At 41.5% G+C, this 22,882-nt stretch overlaps 2 protein-coding genes across 2 annotated transcripts; both read right to left on the bottom strand.

The window, feature by feature from the left end:
* Window positions 1–2,324: 2,324 nt before the first annotated feature.
* tmem196b (transmembrane protein 196b) lies at window positions 2,325–5,160 on the bottom strand. Its single transcript, XM_056762193.1, is given in 4 exon segments — window positions 2,325–2,969; window positions 2,972–3,023; window positions 3,154–3,210; window positions 5,128–5,160. Coding segments are annotated over 4 exon segments (378 nt in total). The 3' UTR covers window positions 2,325–2,733.
* A 1,671-nt stretch (window positions 5,161–6,831) lies between these two features.
* macc1 (MET transcriptional regulator MACC1) lies at window positions 6,832–12,310 on the bottom strand. Its single transcript, XM_056763558.1, has 5 exons — window positions 12,215–12,310; window positions 10,996–11,153; window positions 8,855–10,902; window positions 8,579–8,767; window positions 6,832–7,826 (listed from the first exon to the last, which is right to left on the bottom strand). The coding sequence occupies exons 2-5, from the start codon at window positions 11,111–11,113 to the stop codon at window positions 7,623–7,625; spliced, it is 2,559 nt and encodes an 852-aa protein (XP_056619536.1). The 5' UTR covers window positions 11,114–11,153; window positions 12,215–12,310; the 3' UTR covers window positions 6,832–7,622.
* Between the last annotated feature and the right edge of the window lie 10,572 nt (window positions 12,311–22,882).

The raw sequence follows: 22,882 nt of genomic DNA, 5'->3' as shown, positions 1-22,882 counted from the left end.
ATGAGGCCAAGGTGCACAACTGATGATGTGATTGAGGGGAACCATACAAAGGGGCATTATCAGCAGCACCTCACTAAAAGGCATTTTTCACTCAGTATAATGTGATGAAATTGGGACACACAACTCATGAGATGTATCTCTGATAATGGCAAGGAAAGGTAAGTATGCTATGTATTTCTGAAATCATTTGTACAACCCCAAATACAGAGGATGCCTACCCGACGAACCAGTGAAACCTCAGACCTCTTTTCCTCTATTCATATACTTGGCTGCTTCCCCCTGCATAAGGTGTGGGAAATGTCCTATTGGCCAATTCAACTGTGCTAAAATAGTGTGTTTGCTTTTCCAAATTCTGCAGTTCAAGTTTCATGCTAATTAGGGCGGGCTTTAGCGTCACCATTGGTCCGCAGGTCTAGATTGACAGCTCCCCCTCTATCAAATCAAACAAAGAGGCTGTTGACATAACTCCAATCAGGAATCGTGTCATACACTTGAAGATGGATTTTAAATTATTTTTCATTTAATTATTTCATTTGTTTATATAATATATGAGGGAACTTATGGTGTACAATTCACTACAGATTCTGGAGGAGGAATGTTGTTATTGTCTATTTGTTGTTAATTATAAACTGTTATAAAGGATTTGCAGCTGATGGTTACCCATCTTCAAGTCCCGCTTAGAGTGACATCAAGGAGAAGCTGTCAATCTGTCAATCTAGAAGTAGCGTACCAATGGTGACGCAGTATTTAGAAAAGCAAGTGCAGAACGAGAAAAAACAAGCTAGGGAAAAATTATATATATGTATTTTTTGTAAAAAAACCAAGGGAAACATTATTTGTTGTGCGATTTAGACAACTTTATCTTTATGTATTCATTTTGTGCATTATAAATTAAATGTGTTTAAAGTTCTGTGTCATGGTTTTTATTTTTTGATTTACACTTATACGTTTTTTAAATATACTTTTTATTCAATACTTTTGGCGGGAAATTTCTCCCATACAAGTCCACTTGATGAAGTGAAGGAAAACGAGAAAGCATAAGGGCTGAGTGCGCCATCTTCTGACCCTCACAGTAGCTGTTAAAGAAATATTTCACCTTAGAGTCTATTTTTGGGTGAGCTAGCCCTTGCTGATAAAAAATAACCATCACAGAAATTCTTATAGTGTCTATTATGAACTATTAACTTTTTTCCATTAAAACATTTTGGGCATTATTCCAAAAGAGTTCATTTGATAGATAGGCATCGTTATTTCTTTCTTTCTTTCTTTCTTTCTTTCTTTCTTCTTCTTTATTTCTTATTTGTTTTTAAACAAGTGAACATTTATTTCTAACCCATAATAAATCAATTTCATCCATGTGCACTATCTATGTGAACCGTTCCCTAGGCTGTCAGCTTGAGCTTCAGAGACATAGTGGAAGACAAGATATACTTTGATAATGAAAATAAAGCATTTGCTCACCTTCAGAATGAAAATGCATCATTTACTTACCCTCTTGTCATTTCAAATCTGTAAGACTTTCTTTCTTCCGCAGAACACAAAATTAGAAATATTGTTATAATATATGCTTGGCGCAAGACTTTAATATGGGTAAGGAATGAATGTTCTCCTGATAACAAACAAACAAGAAAGAAAGAAACAATGAAGCATGCCCTGCCTGAAAACGACAGAATGTCCAAAACACCTAACACATTTTAATACTTATTCTCCTTAAAAGTGATTGACATGGGGCAAGGTTGTCACTGGCTCTGAGGTATCAGCCAAAGATAAATAAAATAAAAACATGACTAAAATGTACTCACCCTTTCAGGTGCAGAACCCTACATTTTATTTTAAAGAATGTTGGTAACCAATCAACAGCGGGACCCATTCACTTGCATTGGTTTTGTGTCCATACATTAGAAATCAATAGGTACCACCCTTGTTGGGTTTCCAACATTCTTCAAAATATCTTCTTTTGTGTTCAGCAGAAGAAAGAAATGACTAGAAGGTGAGTAAAGGATGACATAACTTTATTTTTGGATGAACAATAACTTTAAAGACTAATCTTGTTTTAAAGTGAATGATTTGTGTGCTAATGAATGAGAACACCCTGTATTTATATTCAATTGTTTCGATTAAGTATATCATTTATGTATGGATTACGTAAAAGTGTAGGTTGCCCAGTCATTAGTTTGTCATACATTTAACTGAGTCTAAAACAACACAAACACAAGAGTTCTGATATTTTTTTCCACATACGCTGCTTTATTAATTCTGCACTGCCTTCTATTTTTATCATGTACTGACACATTTCACCAGCAGATGCCGCTGTTGTATCGTGATTTCAGATGTTATTCACCGTTTCATTGACGTGGTTGTTTGTCGTCAGTTACAAAGGTTGGGAGCATTTTGGCAATGAGGTGGTGTTTTGAGTGGCACGAGGAGCCACTCAAAGTCTGCTACCCTAAGGACGTACAAAAAAAGGTAATCCCAGCTAGAAAATGTTAATCCACCTGAATGAAAAAATCACAAAATCCTTGGTCACAATGAAGAAGGCTGTCTTCACCACTATACCATTACCTAACTTTAAACTTACACCACAAACACAAATGGCTCATCATTACAGGATTTGTTTTACATAACATTGACATAAAACATTGACCTGAGCCAGCATGACTAAGCAGATTCATTCTACATCCGACTCAAGGTGCATAACAATAAACACAATGAACGCACTTACAATAAACATTTCTAAACTGAGCCAACGGGACTACCACACGGCGACTTCATCTTCTCATTCATCTCCAATGAATGATGCAAGGACAAATCTCTTTCCAGAAACATTCTCTTCTCTTCACACCTGCGCCTGCAAATCTGCCAGGTGGAGTGGGTGCAGCCCAAGATGCCCAGGGCGGCCAGGTAGAGGAAGACGAGATGCAGAGAATGCAGATTCTTTACCCGCTTCACCATCACTCGCAGAAATTGACTTTGAGAATTCCCCCGATAAGTGCACAGATACAGCAGGCTGAAAACAGGACCATCTGTGAGGTGAGAGTAAAGTTTACAAACAGATGTTGGTGGCACTTGCTTTTATCTCTGTATAGGTGTGTATACAGTAGGTTAGATGATAAATATTTATAATGTTGCTGCTTCTGTCACTTATCATTTTACTGTTAATCCAGTTCTCTTCTTGGCACACAATATCCCACAGGCTCCACAGATAAGGAACTGTGAAACAGGGGCAAACAGGAAAAAACAGAAAAGGTAAAACACTGCACAGTGCATGGTGTTTATAGAACAAGCAAGATCATTCTAAGAAAGAATATCTAATTAATAAATAAATAAATGCAGTCTCCCCGTGAGCAAGCCAACACTGCTCTGCTGTGGCGAGGAACCCAAACTCCAATGATTGATTAATGGAGAAAAAAACCTCGGGAGAAACCAGGCTCAGCCGGGAGGGCCAGATCCCCTTCGACGTGTCATAGCTGCACTCAGTGACCCCGACCAAAAGCCACCGAGCAAATATCCAAGAGGAAGAGGGAGAGCCCACCATCTGCAACGGGAGAGCCCACCATCTGCAACCCAGAAAGTCCCACTCAACGAAAACCGTGCAGGTTCAACCCGGTCCCACTCCACGATCGACACCAGCAAAAACAGAGGAACAACCAGAGAAAATAGTAATGGCATGTTGTAGCTTTATTCCTCTGTTGTCCGACAACGACCACAAAACAAGGCCAAGCCGGACTCGTCGCTTTGAGGTATAATATCGATATTGGTTAGATCGGCTCCGTGAGATATAATCAAATCTAGTGTATGATTACGTCGATGAGTAGGTCTATTGATGTTTTGGGTTACACCAGTGTAGTAGCTCTTTAAACGCCACAGCTAATGGATTGTTAGCACTATCTAAGTGGATATTAAAATCTCCGACAATCAGTACTTTATCGACGTTAACCAATAGGTCCGAACTCTATCAGAAAATTAGTGTAAGTCTGTACACAGTAGCCAATTTAAGAGAAAGTAATGTTTTTTTACTTTTGTTTGGAACAATTATGTTCAACGTAAGCACTTCAAATGATTTAAATGTACGCTTTGTTCTCTGAGTTACGGTGAGAAAGTCTCTAAAGATTGTTGCGACACCACCACCTCGACCAACCGGACGTGGCTCGTGCATATAACCGTAGCTTGGTGGAGTATACTCATTTAGACCAAAATATTCATTTGGCTTAAGCCAGGTTTCAGTAAGTTGTTCTCTGTGATTATTTCATTTACAATAACTGCCTTTGGATTTAGTGATCTAATATTAAGAAGGCCAAACTTTAGGCGTTGGTTTTGCTCATTAAATATATTGTCTTTTGGTTTTAATCACGATAAGGTTTTTTATCTGACTTTTACATAAATTATTATTTGTTCGTATTATTCGGGGGACAGACACAGTCTCTATGCATTTGGAAGCAGTAACTTTCATAACAGTAACATTCTTAACAGCTGGGTGAGAGGAATACAGACTATGGTTAAAGTTTGTACTCACTAGTCAAATGGTGCTGCTAATGGTTGTTCTGCTAAACACGAAGGAAGATATTTGAAAGAATGTTAGTATTTTCCTTTCTGGCATATCATTCAATAATAGATAATATATAAAATGGTATAGTCAAAGGTGCCCCAGAACGGTTTGCTTTTCTAAATTATTTAAACTATCTAATTTTGTGTTCAACCGAACAAAAAATATAATGAAAAAAGTATATTATGGTAGTGAATGATGTTCCAGAACTGAAAATTGCAAACATTCTTTCAAATACCTTCCTTTGTGTTCAGCAGAACACAGATTTTTTTTATTTTTATTAAAAATATTTTGGGGTGAACTATTCCTTTAAATCGCTTCACTGTTGTTCTAAGACCAGTCGAGCAAGCAAAGCAAGAATCATTTAGCTGTCTAAACAAAGTCTGTAATTTTTCACTCTCATGAGGCCGTCTTTTGACTTTTCAAATCCTGTTTAAAAACATTGCCTTTCAATCACAAGAACATAGTTTTAATGTTTCTTCATGGTGACACGCCAGTCTATTGTGTCAGAAAAAAGAAACAATAAGTGCACTACACTGGAGGTCATTGTGTTGAAGCATCACAATTTGAGGCCTGCTGTTCACCCTGTTTGTGCCTCTAAAGTGTGAAGCCAGCATGTTTTTCCGGTCATTACGCTGGTCTTTCTCATTAATGTGTGGGTTCACAGCATTGTGATGTACCGCAGTTTGCTCGTAGATGAATAAACCATGCACAGCTTACAGACTCAACTCTGATCTCCTTTCTATTAATGTTGTTGTGCCTAAAACAGTGATCAATAGTAGAATTCAAACACGCTCAGTAGGCAATGCTTAAAGAGGTTTTACTTACTACTGTATATTGTAGTCTATGTGAAAATGTATAAAGAGCCAAGGGGCGGATACACAGAGAAGCGTTAATGGATTCAAGAGTAGATTTCAGGCAAAATTCTACCAAAATTTATTCTATTGATAATAATAAATTATAATATTTAGTTTCAGTCTAAATTGGTTTTGCTCTATTGCTCAATGGATCTGTTTTCAGAATAAGCAAAAAACGATTCCTTATTCCTATTCATTGAGAATGTTTTACCTGCTTATTGCTGATACATGACAGAAAAAAACCCAGAATGGTATAAAAACAACAGTGAAGAACTAAAGCTTCTCACTGAGAAACTCAAAGAGCAGTTAATGATATTTTGGCAAGGCATTTTACTGTCTGATGTTGTTTGTCTGAGGGGTGATTTCCATTGCTCACTTTAGAAAACGTTCAAATTATCTTCAGTTTAACAAGCCTTAAACCAGCAGCCCACACATTTTTAATAGATGTGCTGAAGGTTTTCAGACTGGAATTTTAGCCAGAATTTATCTTATTATTCCAGAAGGTATACTTATTATCTTCCTAAAGGTCCTTAGGTGTTATAAAGCTTTTAATGTTCATTAGATTTTAAACAAAGTTTATTTGTCTAACGTCATTCACGCTATTGTTGTGTTCCTTACTGCGCCTCAGTCTCAGACGTCACGGGCCGATGGCTGAATGTCTGATACACATTGGACCTGAAAAAAAATCACCTCAAATTATGAAACAAAGTGAACTGTGATTTGTTGCCTTTGGGGAAGTTCCTGGCCAATGAAACCTGTGTATGTAAAGCAGCAATATAATCTATGTGAAACTTTGTACCTGAATCTAACTTTAGGACGCTGCAATCGAGTAATGGTGATAGTAAGATTAAGCAGCTACTTGAATGGTTAAATCTGCGATATCATAGAATAATAGTATTGTTATGCACATATCTGAAAAATAATTTATATCTGTTAAAAAACAAGGCATAAAATGGAGCTGTATAGATGGATAGAATTTGATGGATGTGTTGTGTAGTACAATGACTTGGAAGAATTATATGTGGTACATATTAATAAAACATGTGAATTTTGTCACAAAAATCATTCAGTACAGCTTAGCTGAAATTTTAGAGGGTGAGAATGAACAATGAAACTCTTAGTGGGTTAAAGCAGTTTAGGTAAACACACAGGCTAAGTAAGCTAGAGATTATACATCAACAGAACTTTCTATGAAGCAAACCAAACCACAGCCGGTCAGAGAAACTGGCATAGTTTACATGCATTATGAAGCTGAGACATTGAAGTGACAAAAGCAACAGGTGTATAAACACTATCCAAAAAAACGCTGGGTTGAAAATTGTCCAGCCTTTTAAAGGAAGTGACCGATTTAAAGCTGCATATCACTATACTACCCAGAATGCAATCTAGATAGTGCCATGCCATTTGATTATCAAAATACCAAACAAGAAATACACAATATATTTTTTATTAATATCTTTGCTCCTTATAGAGCTCCTTCATAACATAAATGGTGATGTTATAAATTTTAATTTCAAAGTGTTAGTCTAATAAAAGTACAAGAACACAAAATATATTTTGAAGACTGTTCTTAGATTATACAATTATACATGGACTTTTACTAAAACACTGTAGTCTGCATATTTAAAATGACATAAGAAACATACAATATAAAAATAAATACCATTTGCCGGTATATGCAATATACTTGAGAATAACAAAGATGTGACAAATGATGATCTACAATAACCACTAATGTGTAAGATATCTTTTTTCTGGGCCACATACTGTAACACTTGGATCAAATATTCTACATTCATCTTCAAATATTAAAACATACAGACACAGACACAATCCAAGCAAAATGCTTAGCTAAAGAACACGGAAACCATGTGACCTTCAGGCAGTTTATCAATGATGAAAAAGTGTTAGATTACCTCTCTATTGCAATGCTCTCTAAAAAGCATTTCCCCCTCAAACAACCCTTAGAAGCATCCAGAGAACTTAGAAACCATACCTGTAGACACGTTCTAGAGAAGTAGCCATTTCAATGTCACAGTTAATAACAGGCAGTGCTGTAAACACTGCGCTTATATAAAATACATCACATATAAAATACAGACAGGTATACAGTAACAACATTCAGAACAGATGTCATCGAGGGTGGATATTTTGTCACATCAAAATATTAGTATGGCAAAGTAATCATCATGACGGTTCACCTCAATATGAAGTGTTCTCCTTTAATCTCTGTGGAAGGCAGAAGCTCGCAGGATCTCCATACAGTTTACAGTGATGAGAGCTCCAGTGATCTGTCTCCACTGCTTGGTTACTGGGCTCTTCATTTTATCCAGTGCCAGATGAAGGTCCTGGATCATATCCCTGTAACCGTCCCCGTACTGTTTGCTCCAGGCGTACAGGAAGTCATATGCAGGTTTCCACATCGACTATGAATCAAAAGAGAATAATGAATTAATATAGAAAAATTATGTCTAAATGACGTGATTACTGAATGATTAAAACTCCCAAATGTATTAACAACAGTTGAACAAATAGTAATGGACCTAAAGGGACAGTACAACCCAAAATAAAAATTCAGTCATCATTTACTCACCCTTGAGTTGTTCTAAATCTGCATTATTTCTTTGTTTTGATGAACACAGAGAAAGATATTTGGAAAAATGCTTGTAACCAAACAGTTCTTGGCCAACAGACTACCATTTTAGGGAAAATTACAATGGTAGCCAAAATGCCCCAGAACTGGTTGCTTCCTTGCATTCTTCCAAATATCTTTCTCTGCATTCCTCAGAACAAAGATATGAATATAGCTACAGAACAACTCAAGGGTCAATAAAGACAGAATTTTTATTTGGGGTGAACTGTCCCTTTAATCACGCATTGTATCCAAAAATGTATATTCTGTACTTGCAAACCGTCCTATGGTGTGACGGCGAAAACTGTTTATATACCGTTTTATATTATTATTATTATTTATCATATAAAATAGTAAAAGAGAGATTTATCTTCATCATTGGTTCTTTTTCTAAATTATTGCCATGTCACACCATAGACACATGTGCGGTTTATTTGTCAACAACCATTCAACATTCTTCAGAAATTCATTTTTGTGTATAAAAAAAACATAATTTTAATTTTTGTAATCTACATTAACAAAAGGATGTGCAGAATTTCAATTCACCTGGGCACTAACATCTCCATTTTTCCCTCTATGAGGCGCCTCATAAGCAGCGATTTGGGCATTTGAGAGCTTTTTGAGACGCTCCGCGAGCTCCCTCCATCTGACTCCGAGCTCGACCGCTGTGGACAGAATCACTATATCCTGGATGAGATGAGCCACTAGACCTTGAGTATCCATCTTTAACAGACCCTGTAGAGAACACAAATAATAAACATCACTCTTAATTTTTTCCCTTTGTCGTGAATAAAAACAGGTGTCAATGCCAAGGCTACGTACAGAAATAAGTTCATGCTGAAACTTTTTCTTGATCTTTTCTGCGTGACAATCTTCCTTTAGCTTTTCTAGCACACAGGCCACCTTCTCTGCCTCCGTTTCAGCGTGTCTCCTGGAGATAGCTTCAAGTGAGAGTTCCGAGTAACCCAGAGCCTCAGCGAAGGTTCTCCAACATTTTACATGTTCTGTGACCAGAGTCTGAATAGCTGAGTACATGTAGGTGAGTTTTTTAAAAGGAATTGTCATATTGTCCAAGAGAACGTGCGTGGTGAGTTTAATTGCAGTAAAGTCAATGACTTGTTCCTTGGAGATGACCTTCAGGTTCTTGCAGTGCACCAGGCCGATCCTTCCTCGAATAAAACCGATGTACCACTCCTTAACCTTCTGGTGACCTACAGATCTGACAGATTCCCTAGAGAGCAAAGCAATTGTATCACCTTTAAAATATTCCAGAAGATATTCCACTCTCGGCTGTCTGAGGATGGATTTCATCGCCACCCCATACCATTGCAAATCTACATGTCTGTCCGGAAACTTCTGAGTGAGGATTTCTGGGATAGATTCCTCGGGAATGGGCATCGACCGAGCCACTTCCCTCTGCCAGTCTGACCGCCTCTGTCCATGTTTGTCTGACCTCAGAGGGGTATGCTCAGGTGAGGTAACGTAAAAGTCTCCTAAAGCCAGACGTTCTGCGTCCCGCACCTCAATGCAGAGTTTAAAAGGGGTCATCTCACCCCTGCCCACCTTCACCAGCTCTAATGGTAGATGCAGCTCTCTTCCAGATTTTAGCTGCTCCTGTTTAACCACTTTATTCTGATCCACCAAATTCACTTCGAAGTTCATATCCAAAACTTTAGAGACAATGTGAAGATCTTTAAGACCGTGTGGGTTTAGTTGATGTTTTCCCCAAAGCTCCAAAACAACAGGGGGCAGGTTTCTGTTACCCCTGTGGATGTCCGAGAAAGAGAGCCTGGGAGGAATATTATTATGGCAGGTGATGACCAGCACCACTTTGAGAGACGGGTGTATGTGCTTGGGACCATAGATGGCCACGGTGAAATAGCGATCCAGGTAATCCCATATTGACCTTGCAGGTGGCTCTAGAACGCTGGCCTCAGCGGCCGATATGACGTACATGTGAGGTTTCAAATCTAGGAGCTTCATTTGTAACATATCGTTATATACGTAACAGTCTTTTAACTTTTGATAAGGTCCTTCTTTCCTTTGTGAAACAAGACCTACAAATGAGGTCATGACGTGGCTTGTGGGGTCATTCTTCACATTAGCAGCCATTCTCATCTCCAGCGAAATGCCACCAGAGACGTTAAGGTTACTGAGGGTGACCTCTAAAAGAGGGCTAAGGGTGGTGGTGTAGTTGTTGTTTATTCCCGCGGGGGGATCGTGGAGAACTTTGAGGCCGATCTCTTGGACCTCACCCGGGGCAACGTGTCCCTGGGCAATGTGAGCCGTGATGTCCGTTTCTGGCAACTGCACTGAGCCGCCGTGATGGTCTATCTTGCAGACTGTTTGAATGTCCGTGGCTTGAGTCTGGGCCCATCCAGGACTTTGCTTCATTAGACTCAGATCCAAACAGGACCGGGTCAGCTGTCTGTGACTCAGCCAAGCCATTTTGTAAGCTTCCCTGTCATTTTTCAACCACTCGAAATCAGGATTGAGGAACGGTCCTTGAGAGCCGAGTGTCTTCTCCTTTTGGCTCTCCCTTTTCTCAAGGGTGTCAAGTATATCCGAGGCACTTCTCCACCTTCCCGATCGATTTAAATCGCTTTGTCTGGGCGCTATGAGATGGGCAAAGTTTGTTTCATCTGAGGATGTGCTGACAGAGTCATCGTTGTTATCAGAAAGTGTTATGGGATCCTCTTTCAGCATGGACACTCCAGAATCGTAGGTGCTCGTTTGGACGATATCATTTAGGAACGGATTGGATCGGGACAGCTGATTCCAGAAGGGGTTGGTTGTCCGCTTTAGATTTTCACTTTCTTTCGGTAGGACAGACCACTCGGAGATGTTTCCAATCTGATTAGCGTAGCTCCCTGAGAGAAGAGAAAATATATTTGAATACATTGACAAAATAAATGACAAAATGCCAAACGAAGAGGGGGAACAAGCTCTTTCAGCATAATTACCATGAAGGCTGTTGTTATTGATGGTCACACTGTCGTCCAGATCTATCAGTGTCCCTTCTGATTGACTCCGATGCAGATTAACGGCATAAGCGTTTGATTTTATCTTTGCGGCTGCCATCTTTTATCCAGGAACTTAAAGTCTGTTTGTAATGTTACAGCTATTAAAACAAGAATGAACACATTAACATGTGCACAAATATGTTTAAAAAGGAATTATTTTAGGTAATGATTATCGATCATTCTTTGACTTAAACCAAAGGTTAACATAGTTAAACTATTTTATGTATAAACAAGCAATACGTTAACTATAATACATGCTAATACATATTTGATATGAATGTCATTAATGAGGAGTTGTTTGTTCAAGCACTAAACATTCACAAATAAACAGCAGACTTTACTGACACACGTTTATTGTTGTTGTTGTTGTGAGTTTTTCTTTTCTTTGATGACTCCGAGTATGATGTCGCTTTCCATTCGAAAGTGATCATCCCTATGAGCTGCTCTCTGTGAAGAGTAAAGCTCTTGATCTGTAAACTCTGGATGGAATAACAGAACTGTATCTCCTTATGTGTCTGTTTAAAATTCACTTGGCAAAAAGAGCAATAAAAACAATGTAATTTTCTCTTTATTTGGAGCGATGTTTTGTGGGGGGTCCGCTTCCCGAAGGTCCCTTAGGGGGGGCAATAAAACCCGTTTGGAACGCGCAATGAATCTCAGTTCTGTAAGCTTTCAGTCCAGTCACCGTGAATGACTCATTAAATGCGTGTTATGGAAAACATAACGCAGGCATGAGAACAGGTCTGTCTTGTCTCTGAATATCTGTCTCTCATACAAAGCTTTCTATCTGTGGTGAAGGGTGAGCGAGTGCAACTCTATTCAAATCCGCATACGCTTCAACACGCCCTGCGTCAGCCACGTCAGAAAGCACCTGTTTGTGTTTTAGCACAACAAACATACACTCTTCTATTTTATTTACTTAGCCGTGTATTTTGTGTTGAATGAGAGAAATAGATATTACTTCACAATGGCATTACAACCCCCGAATAGTGTGACACACATGGCAGGTTTCCCCCTACTTGTCATAATTAATAATTAAACCATTCCTAAACGTAAACCCTCGTGCAAAGCTTTAACTCAATAAACTAAGATATTTTTTAGTTTAATTAATACATTTACTAAAAGTATTAAAAAGTGTTTAAACGTGAAACACACTCACCTGAAACATGGTTGTTTCCTACTTCGGTCCTCGGGAGAACTTTTTCTTTCTTCGGGTAGTGTCAGCAAGTGCACAATACTTCTGTGTGTCTGTATCGGCTTGAATAGTAGAAATGGTGCATCATGGGATGTGTAGTTCCACACAATCAAACAGTGGCGGTGAATGCGCTCCTCGAGTTTTCAATGGAACTCCACAACCCACAAACCGTATCTTGATGTACGCACAGACATTGCAACACCTGAAACTACGGGGCAACAGGTAGTTTCGGTATGGAAATTCGTGAGAACTTAATTGTTTACGCGAGAACGTATTTGCTTATAGAAGTCTATTTTTGTCATGGTAACCTTTTGACGTGGATGAAGTTGTACTTACTGCCAGTGAATTTTTATACTGCAAAATACTAATATTTAAAAAACATATTTAAACTAGACTTGTTTAGCTTCTGCAAAGTTATGTATCTTGACATAATGACACCCATAACACCATCTCTAGCACGACAGGCTTTTTTTGCTTAAGTATATAGCCTACAGGTACATCTAAAAAAATGGATATCGTGAAAAAGGTCAATCATTTTTGAAACTCATTTCAGAGAGTGAAACCCAGATATTATATAGATTCATAGCTTACAGATAATGAAAACCCAAAATTCAGTGTCTCAGAAAATTTGAATATTACATAAGATCAGTAAAAAAGGATATTTTAAACAGAAATGTCAGGCTTCTGAAAAGTATGTTCATTTCTATACATTTCTAGAATGTTATTTTTTTTAATATTTGGTTGGGCCTTCTTTTGTATAAATTACTGCATCAATGTGGTGTGGCCATGGAGGCAATCAGCCTGTGGCACTGCTCAGGTGTAAAGGAAGCGCAGGTATCTTTGCCAGTGTGGGCAGGTGCCAAGTCCTGCTGGAAAATGAAATCAGCATCTCCATACAGCTTGTCCGCAGGATGAAGCATGAAGAAAAATTTGTAAAAGTACATTTTGCATTTCATTTGGAGATCAAGATCCCAGAGTCTGGAGGAAGGCACAGAATCCATGTTGCTTGAAGTCCAGTGTGAAGTTTCCCAAATCAGTGATGATTTGGACTGCCATGTCATCTGCTGGTGTTGATCCACTGTGTTTTCTGAAGTCCAAAGTCAACGCAGCCATCCACCAGGAAATCTTAGAGCACTTCATGCTTCCTTCTGCTGACAAGCTTTATGGAGATGCTGATTTCATTTTCCAACGGGACTTGGCACCTGCCCACACTGCAAAAGGTATCAAAATCTGGTTCAATGAACATGGTGGTACTGAGCTTGATTGACCAGCAAACCTGCCTGACATGAACCAGGTATCTTTTGTCCAGAGGAGGATGTTATACACCCGACCCAACAATGCAGATGACCTGAAGGCCGCTATCAAAGCAACCTGGGCGTCCATTACACCTGAGCAGTGCCACAGGCTGATTGCCTCCATGCCACGCCACATTGATGCAGTAATTCATGCAAAAGGAGGCCCAACCAAATATTGAGTGTATAGAAATGAAAATACTTTTCAGAAGCCTGACATTTCCGTTTATTGATCTTATAGAATATTCTAATTTTTTGAGACACTGAATTTTGGGTTTTTATTATCTGATAGCCATAATCATCAAAATTTCAAGAAATAAGGGCTTGAACTATTTGACTCAATGTGTAACGAATCTATATCATACATGGGTTAAACTTTCTGAATTGAGGGATGAAAAATATTGACTTTTTTCACAATAGTCCGATTTTTTAGATGTACCTGTATATAGTTGTAGGCTTAGTAAATGTAGCTACTAACTGATTTAACTAAAATTATTAGCAATGACTGCCCTCCAGTGGCTAATCTAAGATATTTCAGCCATTTCTCGTTCACATATTTATTTTAAACAGTCAATCTAGTATTTGTGATTGTTTTTTACAGTAAGTGACTTGTTAATGGCTGTCAGTTAGTTACTGTGTTTTTTTACAGATAATGTAGATGATTTGGAAAATGTTTTACAAAGCAGCTGATATTGCTATCGAGAAAGAAAAAGAGTCTGTTTTTCAACGCAGCAGAGCAAGAATTATTACTGGAAGGGTTTGCTGAGTTTGAAAAAATAATTAAAACGTCAGGGAACACTTCAAAGTGTGCAAAAGCCAGGAGAGAGGGCTGGCAAAAAGTAGCACACAAATTAAATGCGTTAGTGTTCCATGTTATAGTTATATCCCTTATTATTACAGTATATATTCTTATTTTAATAATTTAATAATTTCTTAATGTCAGAGCCAGCTCAGGACCCACTAGAACATGGGAACAAGTAAAAGTGAAGTAACTGGTAATCCTTTCTACTTCTACTGTTTAGTATCTGTTACCAAAAACATTTTAAATGATGTGTTTGTCTGTTTATAATCAGCAATCAAGAAAAAGGCGGAGCAGAAAAAAACTGATGGTGGTCCTGCACCCCCACATTATACCCCGGCAGAAGAGCTGCCCTTTGGGCTAAATGAGAACCGACCTACTGTAATGGGCATCCCTGGGGGCAGCTCTTCCTTAGACCTAAAGCCAGGGACCAGTAACAACAACACCTTAATTACAGGTAAATGAGTTTTAAATCATCTTGCTACACTAAATAATTTGTTGCTGCGTTCAATTATGTCTATAATCCAAATGGCTTGTATAGTCATTTCAACAAATACATATTTAGACAACTTCTTTGACTTATGAAGGTGAAAACTGCATAACAAATGTAAAAATATTTTGCAATATGCTATTGATCATATTTTTCCTAGTGTATTGTAATCCCATTGAGTTCTCCTCTTTGGTGTAGTTTTACATAATACACCAACACTTTTACCTGTTCCCAAGAAAGTGGTGTCTGAAATATGTGCAGTAAGTGGACATTTCTAACTTTACATCAAAAGGAAAGAAAGTACAACACTTTGTAATACCCATTTTTCTTTTGCAGAGGACAGTGAAGAAACCCTCTCAGATGCTTGTCCTTTGGAGGAAGTACTTGTAAGTGCATGTGACGAGTCTCCCTTAGCGCAATCAGCGTCGCCATGGAAACAGAGTGTTGCAACGTGGCGCAGCTGCCGGTCGTCGGAGATTGGTGAGAGGCAGCATAAAAGCCAGACCAACCCAAGGCATGGTGAGCTACGACTCCATGACCTACGACTCCATGACCCCGCTATGGCGACCGTCGGAGGGCACCTCTCGACCAGGCAACAGACCGGCGGCTCCCACCCCCGAGGACGAACCCATGCCCACAGACCGAACCCCGCCAAGCGCTCGATCTTGGCTGTCCGTTTGTGGACAGCAAGGACCCACCCTCCCCGGAGCCCCCAAGAGAACGGTCTATATCAATGGCCAGGCAGTAATCGCCACTTTAGACTCGGGGAGTTCGGTAACGCTAGTCCAGCCAGGAATCCTGTCAACTCAACCGAAGAAGACGTCCAGAATACCAGTTATGTGTGTTCATGGGGAAACCCGTCAAGTCCCAGTCTACCGAATTACCGTGTCCACACGACAGGGTGCCTGGGAGATGGACGTAGGGATGGTGGAAGATCTCCCAGTGCCCATACTGCTCGGCCGGGACTATCCGGCATTTGAGAAATTGCTGGTAGAGTCCTATAAAGGGGGTGGGCCGCCGCCAACGTCGCCAACGACCGAAGCTGAAGGAACATCCGAAGGCGTTCCTGGCAACGGAAAAAGGACGGGAGGGTGAGTGTTCAGACCCTTACCTCTTCTCTGCCCTCTTCCAACAGATAACCGGAGGAGGCTCCTTTGGTAAGGAACAGACGGAAGACAATCGTGGGGAACTGAGGAACTGCTGGAATCAGGTACGCAGAGTGGACGATGAGGTCAGGATACCGGGTCCACACCCCCTCCAGTACTTCATCGTCATGAACGGTCTGTTGTACTGTGTCGCTCAGAGAAGGGGGGAGGAGAAACAGCTACTGGTGGTACCGAAGGGGAAGACGGATACCATCCTCGAACTGGCACACAGCCATCCCATGGCCGGCCATCTGGGACCCGCCAATACAACCCAACGCATTCGGGACCAGTTCCAGTGGCCCGGTCTGGAGGGTGAGGTCAAGAGGGCAGGTCAGGCCTGGGCAGGTCAGCCTGCCCAGTGTGCCAGAAGACATCCCCCAAGCGACCTCCCCCCAGTCCCCTCATCCCACTACCCATAATCGAGGTGCCCTTCGAACGCGTAGGGATGGACCTGATAGGGCCGCTGCCTAAGTCTGCCCGGGGGCATGAACATATCTTGTCATTGTCGATTACGCCACCCGATACCCGGAAGCCATACCATTGAGGAAGGCCACCTCCCAGACCATCGCGAAGGAGCTGTTTCTCCTCTTCAGCCGGGTGTGTATCCCCTCGGAGATCATGACTGACCAGGGGACTCCGTTCATGTCCCGGTTGATGACGGACCTCTGCCACCTACTCAAGGTAAAACAGCTCCGCACATCAGTCTACCACCCTCAGGCAGACGGCCTAGTTGAAAGATTCAACCAAACCCTGAAGAGGATGTTGCGACGGGTGGTGGCAGAGGATGGGCACGACTGGGACCTTATGATGCCGTACGTGCTCTTTGGAGTGAGAGAAGTACCTCAAGCATCCACCGGATTTACACCATTTGAATTGCTTTTCGGCCAACAGCCAAGAGGACTTTTAGACGTGGCCAAAGAAGCCTGGGAAAATCAACCGGCCCCCCATCGATCCCTCATTGAGCACGTGCGGCAAATGAAAACTCGGATAGACCGAGTGATGCCCTTGGTCCGGGAACACCTCGCCGAGGCCCAGCGCGCCCAACGGAGGTGGTATGACCGGCCAGCACAACCCCGGGAGTTTTTACCCGGGATAGAGTGATGTTACTTCTCCCGACGGCAACATCAAAATTCCTGGCTACATGGAAGGGACCATACAGTATCGTCGAAAGGGTTGGGCCGGTCAACTACCGGATCCGTCAACCGGGACGCCGCCAGGAAGAGAAGCCATACCACATTAACCTATTGAAGAGATGGATAGCACCTCCGGCCCAGATGGCCGCATTCGCGGAGTCCGAGTCGCCAGAGATACATCTGTCCGCAGTCCAGAAGCAAGACCTCAAGAACCTGGTCAGTTTCAGGACATCTTCTCCGAGAGGCCCGGGCAGACAAGGATCACTCAACATGAGATCCGGACGCCCCCCGGTCTCATAGTCAGGCAGCGTTCTTATAGGGTCCCAGAGGCTCGTCGGCTGGCTATAGAGAAGGAGATCACCAGGATGAGGCAGCTGGGGGTAATAGAAGCATCCCGCAGCCCTTGGTCGAGCCCCATTGTGATGGTTCCCAAGCCCGACGGCACCCGCCGTGTCTGCAATGACTTCCGTCGCTTGAATGAGGTCTCCAGCTTCGACGGTTACCCCATGCCCCGGGTGGATGAGCTACTGGATCGTCTGGGTAAAGCCCGGTATATATCTACCCTAGACCTGACAAAAGGGTACTGGCAGGTACCATTGGCCACAGGAGCAAGGGAAAAGACCGCTTTTAGTTCACCCTCTGGACACTGGCAGTACTGGGTACTACCGTTTGGGCTCCACGGAGCCCCTGCTACGTTCCAGAAGATGATGGACATTCTCCTACGGCCTCACCAAGCATATGCCGCGGCCTACATAGACGATCTGGTCATCCATTCTGAAGCATGGGGGGACCACATAGACAGAGTACGGAGGGTGCTGGTCGACCTGAGGAAGGCCGGACTGGTAGCAAACCCACGGAAGTGTCACCTGGGGCTCGACGAGGCTCAGTACCTGGGTTTTCGTGTAGGAAGAGGTCTGATCCAACCCCAGAGGAAGAAGATCGAGGCCATCAAGAAAGCCCCCCGACCCCAGAAAAAGACCCAGGTGCAAGCTTTTCTGGGGCTGGCGGGATACTACAGATGCTTCATCCCCAACTTCTCCGCAATAGCCAGCCCCCTGACCGACCTGACCAAAAAGGGGCAACCAGAGAAGATCCTGTGAACGGTAGAAGTGGATAAAGCCTTTCGAGCCCTACAAGAGGCTCTATCTTCGTCCCCAGTACTCCACGCCCCCGACTACAGCTGCCCCTTTATCCTCCAGACCGACGCGTTGGACACAGGCCTAGGCGCAGTGCTGTCCCAATGTGCGGGGGTATGAAACATCCGCTGGTATATATCAGCAAGAAACTCACCCCCGCTGAGACACGCTACGCCACAGTCGAGAAGGAGGCCCTGGCGATTAAGTGGGCAGTCCTGGAGCTCAGGTATTACCTACTAGGAAGGAGTTTCCCGCTGGTGACAGACCATGCCCCACTCCAATGGCTGTCCAAGGCAAAGGACCCAAACGCGCGGGTTACTCGCTGGTTCCTGGCGCTCCAGGACTTCCACTTTACCGTGACACACCGAGCCGGGGCCTCCCATGGCAATGCGAACGGTCTGTCGAGGATGTGGTCAGGTTGGACGTCCCGGGCAGGTAAGCGACACCCACCCCCCCGTCAACCACATATTTATACACACCGGACGTCCTGCGGATCCACGTCGACGCTTAGGGGGGGGAATGTGACGAGTCTCCCTTAGCACAATCAGCGTCGCCATGGAAACAGAGGGTTGCAACGAGGCGCAGCTGCCGGTTGTCGAAGATTGATGAGAGGCAGCATGAAAGCCAGACCAACCCAAGGCATGGTGAGCTACGACTCCATAGCATGAGTTACCTGACGTGTCTCTCCCATTCTCTCAAACAGGTTCTGACGACTGACGACCGTCAGCAAGCCTCAAGTTCACGTCACACTGGAACACAGGATACAGCACGAGGGAACACCAGATCGTCACGCCATCTGCGAGCACATCACACCCCACCACCTCCCGGACCGAAGGCACGAAATCAAGGACACTTGCGAAAACCACACGGCCACGGGAGCACTAATTAATTGAATAAAAATACCCTCCGGGGTGTGTGTTTTTGAGATCTGGTGTACGTGTCGTTTCTCCACTCGCCACAGTGCACAAATAACTTTATGTAATTTATAGGTGTGGACACATTATTTCTGACTGCAATATGAGTTGCAGGAGAAAACGCCTACAGCACAAAGATATACAGAGGTGGGCAGTCTACTTTTTCTTTTTCTGTTGCATGAGGCTTGTGTTGAGTTTTTCTTTTTAATGGCACAGGGGGATATCCGTACCCTTTATAAACAGAATATTCAACATAAAATTGAGTATTTTGCTTTTAAAAAACTAAAATTAAGGGAGAAATTGAACTTGATACCTTAAAGAAGAAAAAACTGGCACTAGAGATTGAGTCGCTTCAAAAGAAACTTCAGAGTAAGTGCTGAAACACTATTTTTCACAAAGAGCACTATTGCTGCCCTTGGATAACTATATATATCTTAATGCAGGCAAAAGATGACCATCACTGGCTTTTCTTGAGAAACAATAATTGAAATAAAACTCCATGAACTAAACATGTTGTCTTGTCTTCTATTATTAATTTAATGAAGGTTAATGTGTAAAAAAAAGATTTCAAAAATGGTGTCCCACAATTCTGTCCCATGGTCCGTAGGTTGGTCCAAGTGCACTGGCTGGAGGTCATCATCAGGCTACACCTCCACCACAGGGGTCCTCTCCTTTCTGATGGTGGCAATATTGTGGCAACAATAATGTCACAGGCCCTGTCAGGTGCAACCCTCAGACCCTTAAGACACTGAAATCTTCCCTTTAGTTGGCCAAAGGTCATTTTAATGTGTGCCTTTGTTCTGGCTAGAGCTGTATTGTAATGGGTTTGTGGTCCAGGGTTTGGGTCGGGGAATGGCGTCATGGAGTACTGCCTGCAGGCATAGCCCCTGTCACCAAGCAGGATCTCATCGTAAGCACCTGGAAAAATGCAGTTTTTTCAAATAATGTGCATAAATGTGACTCTGAAAATCCTGCAGTAATGCACAGAACCAGGCCATGTGGCTTCCACATTTGTGATGTGAAACATGGAGTCACAGACTATCTAAAATATTTGTAATCAGTCAACTGCATACTTTTTGATTACATTAATTTTATTTATTGCTTATCTGGAATACTAATAATTGTAATAGTAATTTTCTTGCACATTTACACCGTGAAATCCCTTTCGGTTCACAAAATCCGCTTCATTTGGGCCAGGTGGGGCCCGATGGGGACCAGTGTGCAGTCTATGGCAACAATAATGCTAGGCAAGCCTGAGGAACAAATACTGTAAGTCCTAGGCTACTTTTTGGCATGATCATGTTTGCATGATCTTCATTAACAATTATAATGTACCTGCAATGTCAAAAAAAAATCTGCTTCACAGCCTGTGGTCTTAAGTGTCTTGGAAATACCACAAAGCCCCCTAAAAACTGTTTGTGTGACAGATAAACTTTGCGAATGGCACGACATAAAGCACGTTTACCCACGTTTTCTGCATCTCCAATAATGTAAAGGAAAGTGCCACTCGCAAAGAGTCACAAAGCTATACAAACTGTTTGTGCAGTTGTTAAAGCCAGACTCCGACGAGTCGAACATTTAACGTGTGGCTCCAAAAAGTTGATAATGTAGATTACACCCTCCCGAGAAAAACGATATCTCTCAATCAGAAGGTTATCGGGCTGCGCTAAAGGATCCTGTCGACCTCGCAAAACGCGATTAATTCAAAAAGCTCTTCGAATTATTCTGGCACCTTCAGCAACGCATTACTGACGTAAACACGGACAAGACAGGGCTTGGAAAGACTTCCCATATCACCTCCGCTTATAAAGCCGGGATCTAATCCTGTTTACATGAAATAAGCCTTTTCGCGGGCAGGTTTAAGATTGCGCACCTGTTGCTATGACAGCAAGTCTAGGATGAGCTTCGAACAACCAAACAATCCAAGATCTTGCCAAATCGTCAACAATCAAATCCAGCTAACCGAGTTAGCGACGTACGAAGAATGGGCCCCAGGTGAGTTTGATCAGGGTTATGGCTGCAGGAAGTTGACTTCGCGGGCCACTGAGTAAGAACCAGTAGCATACATCATAAGCCTGTGTCAAGGCCATGCATTTTTGCTGCTTGTAAACAAAACCTCATGACAAATCAATAAATTATCTATTTCAGAAACGTCTATTTTCACAAAAATATTTAATCATCAATTCACAGAAGGTTATAAAACAGTTCAATGTTTAATGTCTAGTTGTGCTAGACTCAAAATAAAAAAGCTATTTAAAGCTTGTGCAAGACATTTGTATCCTTTAAATAACGATCATACTTTGTTTTGGATTATGTCCCATTTCAGAGGTGCCCGGAATATCACACAAAAGTTTCTCAATTCCAAGATTAACTGTAATACCTGTGAACTGGGAAAATATCTATTTTAATTATTTAAACCCTTTATAATGTAGAACTATGAACATTCATGCTTGATTGTTGTGATTTACCACAGGCCAGTGTTGGTTAAGTTAACAAAGTCATTTTTCTAGCACTTTCCTCTAATGTGATTTTCCACAATATTTGATCAGTATTGTAATTTCTCACTGTACTTTAATGCTCTGTGACCCCCAATACGTTATTTCCAGTGCATGAACACAGGGAATTACTGTAAATCTCACATAGTACGTGTTTGTTGTGACTTTCAGGACAGTACTGATTACTGAGACTTTGTACAGCACATCCTCTTTAATGTGATTTTCACAATATTTTGACCAGTATTGTAATTTCTCATTGAAACTACAGTAATTCACTGTGACCCCTAATACAGTTATTTCCAGTGCATGAACACAGTGAATTGCTGTAGATTTCACATGTATTTTTTACAGTGTAGGCTATACAACAATTTGACATCAGCTGCAAATCCATAAATGGTAATGGTGACATAAGCACGTGAAAAAACGGGTAACAGAGTTCTCACCACCAGCATCCAGAGCTACATGTTATCAGATGTACGGGAATGTCCTAATAATGTCTTTATTTTTTTTTAAAGGGTTGATCAAACTTGATAATATGATTGAACAGTGAATCAGGCAAAATGTCACTGCTTCCTTGAAGAGTGTTGACATATAAGGCTTAAAGTCATGGTAAACTCAGCATTCCCCGTTTCACCTGTCTATCACATTCTACAGCGATGAACTGATGATAAGAGTGTAGCTACTGTGATGCTACTTTTTAACGTTGTCCGAAACCAGAAACAAAAACAAAAGCCAGAACACAATGTACAGAACGCTCCTGAAAAAACTATTATTTCCGTGGATAATACAGATATGATTGCAAAGTATACAACAAAGGTAAAATCCACTCCTCAGTGGGCATTCTCAAATGTGCAAACCTACATGGACATAAACTTGTCATTTTGTGATAACACCTTAATCTTATTGCAAAACACTGTTGTATTCACAAAGAATGCAATGGTTACCCATACAAAAATGGAATCTTGCTTGGAGGGTTCCTGCTTATGCAAATTCACTGTAATGAAATCTTAGAGATCACAAAACCTGTATGATGATTTACTAGCAATGCTGGCAACGAAAAAGAAAAGAATGCCAATTATTCCTCAGATTTTATGTGAAAGTTCACCAGTTTAACCGAGTTCATTCACATAACTTTTGTTATATAAATAGAGAGACTGGTTTGTAGGTGGTGTCAGATATGCACTGAATCAAGATCAAGCTTGATATACTGGTACTACTGCTTCATAAT

This window comes from Triplophysa dalaica, chromosome 12, assembly GCF_015846415.1.
Source record: "Triplophysa dalaica isolate WHDGS20190420 chromosome 12, ASM1584641v1, whole genome shotgun sequence".
NCBI lineage: Eukaryota > Metazoa > Chordata > Actinopteri > Cypriniformes > Nemacheilidae > Triplophysa > Triplophysa dalaica.
This window is presented reverse-complemented; position numbering and strand designations above follow the sequence as displayed.

Bases quoted from the DNA above. Each gene is read 5' to 3' on its own strand.
- macc1 (XM_056763558.1), bottom strand. From the start codon at position 11,113: ATGGCAGCCGCAAAGATAAAATCAAACGCTTATGCCGTTAATCTGCAT. The intron at 10,903-10,995 runs GTAATTATGCTG...CTCTTCTCTCAG, and splicing joins CAATAACAACAGCCTTCATG to GGAGCTACGCTAATCAGATT. The intron at 8,768-8,854 runs GTACGTAGCCTT...TGTTCTCTACAG, and splicing joins TTCAGCATGAACTTATTTCT to GGTCTGTTAAAGATGGATAC.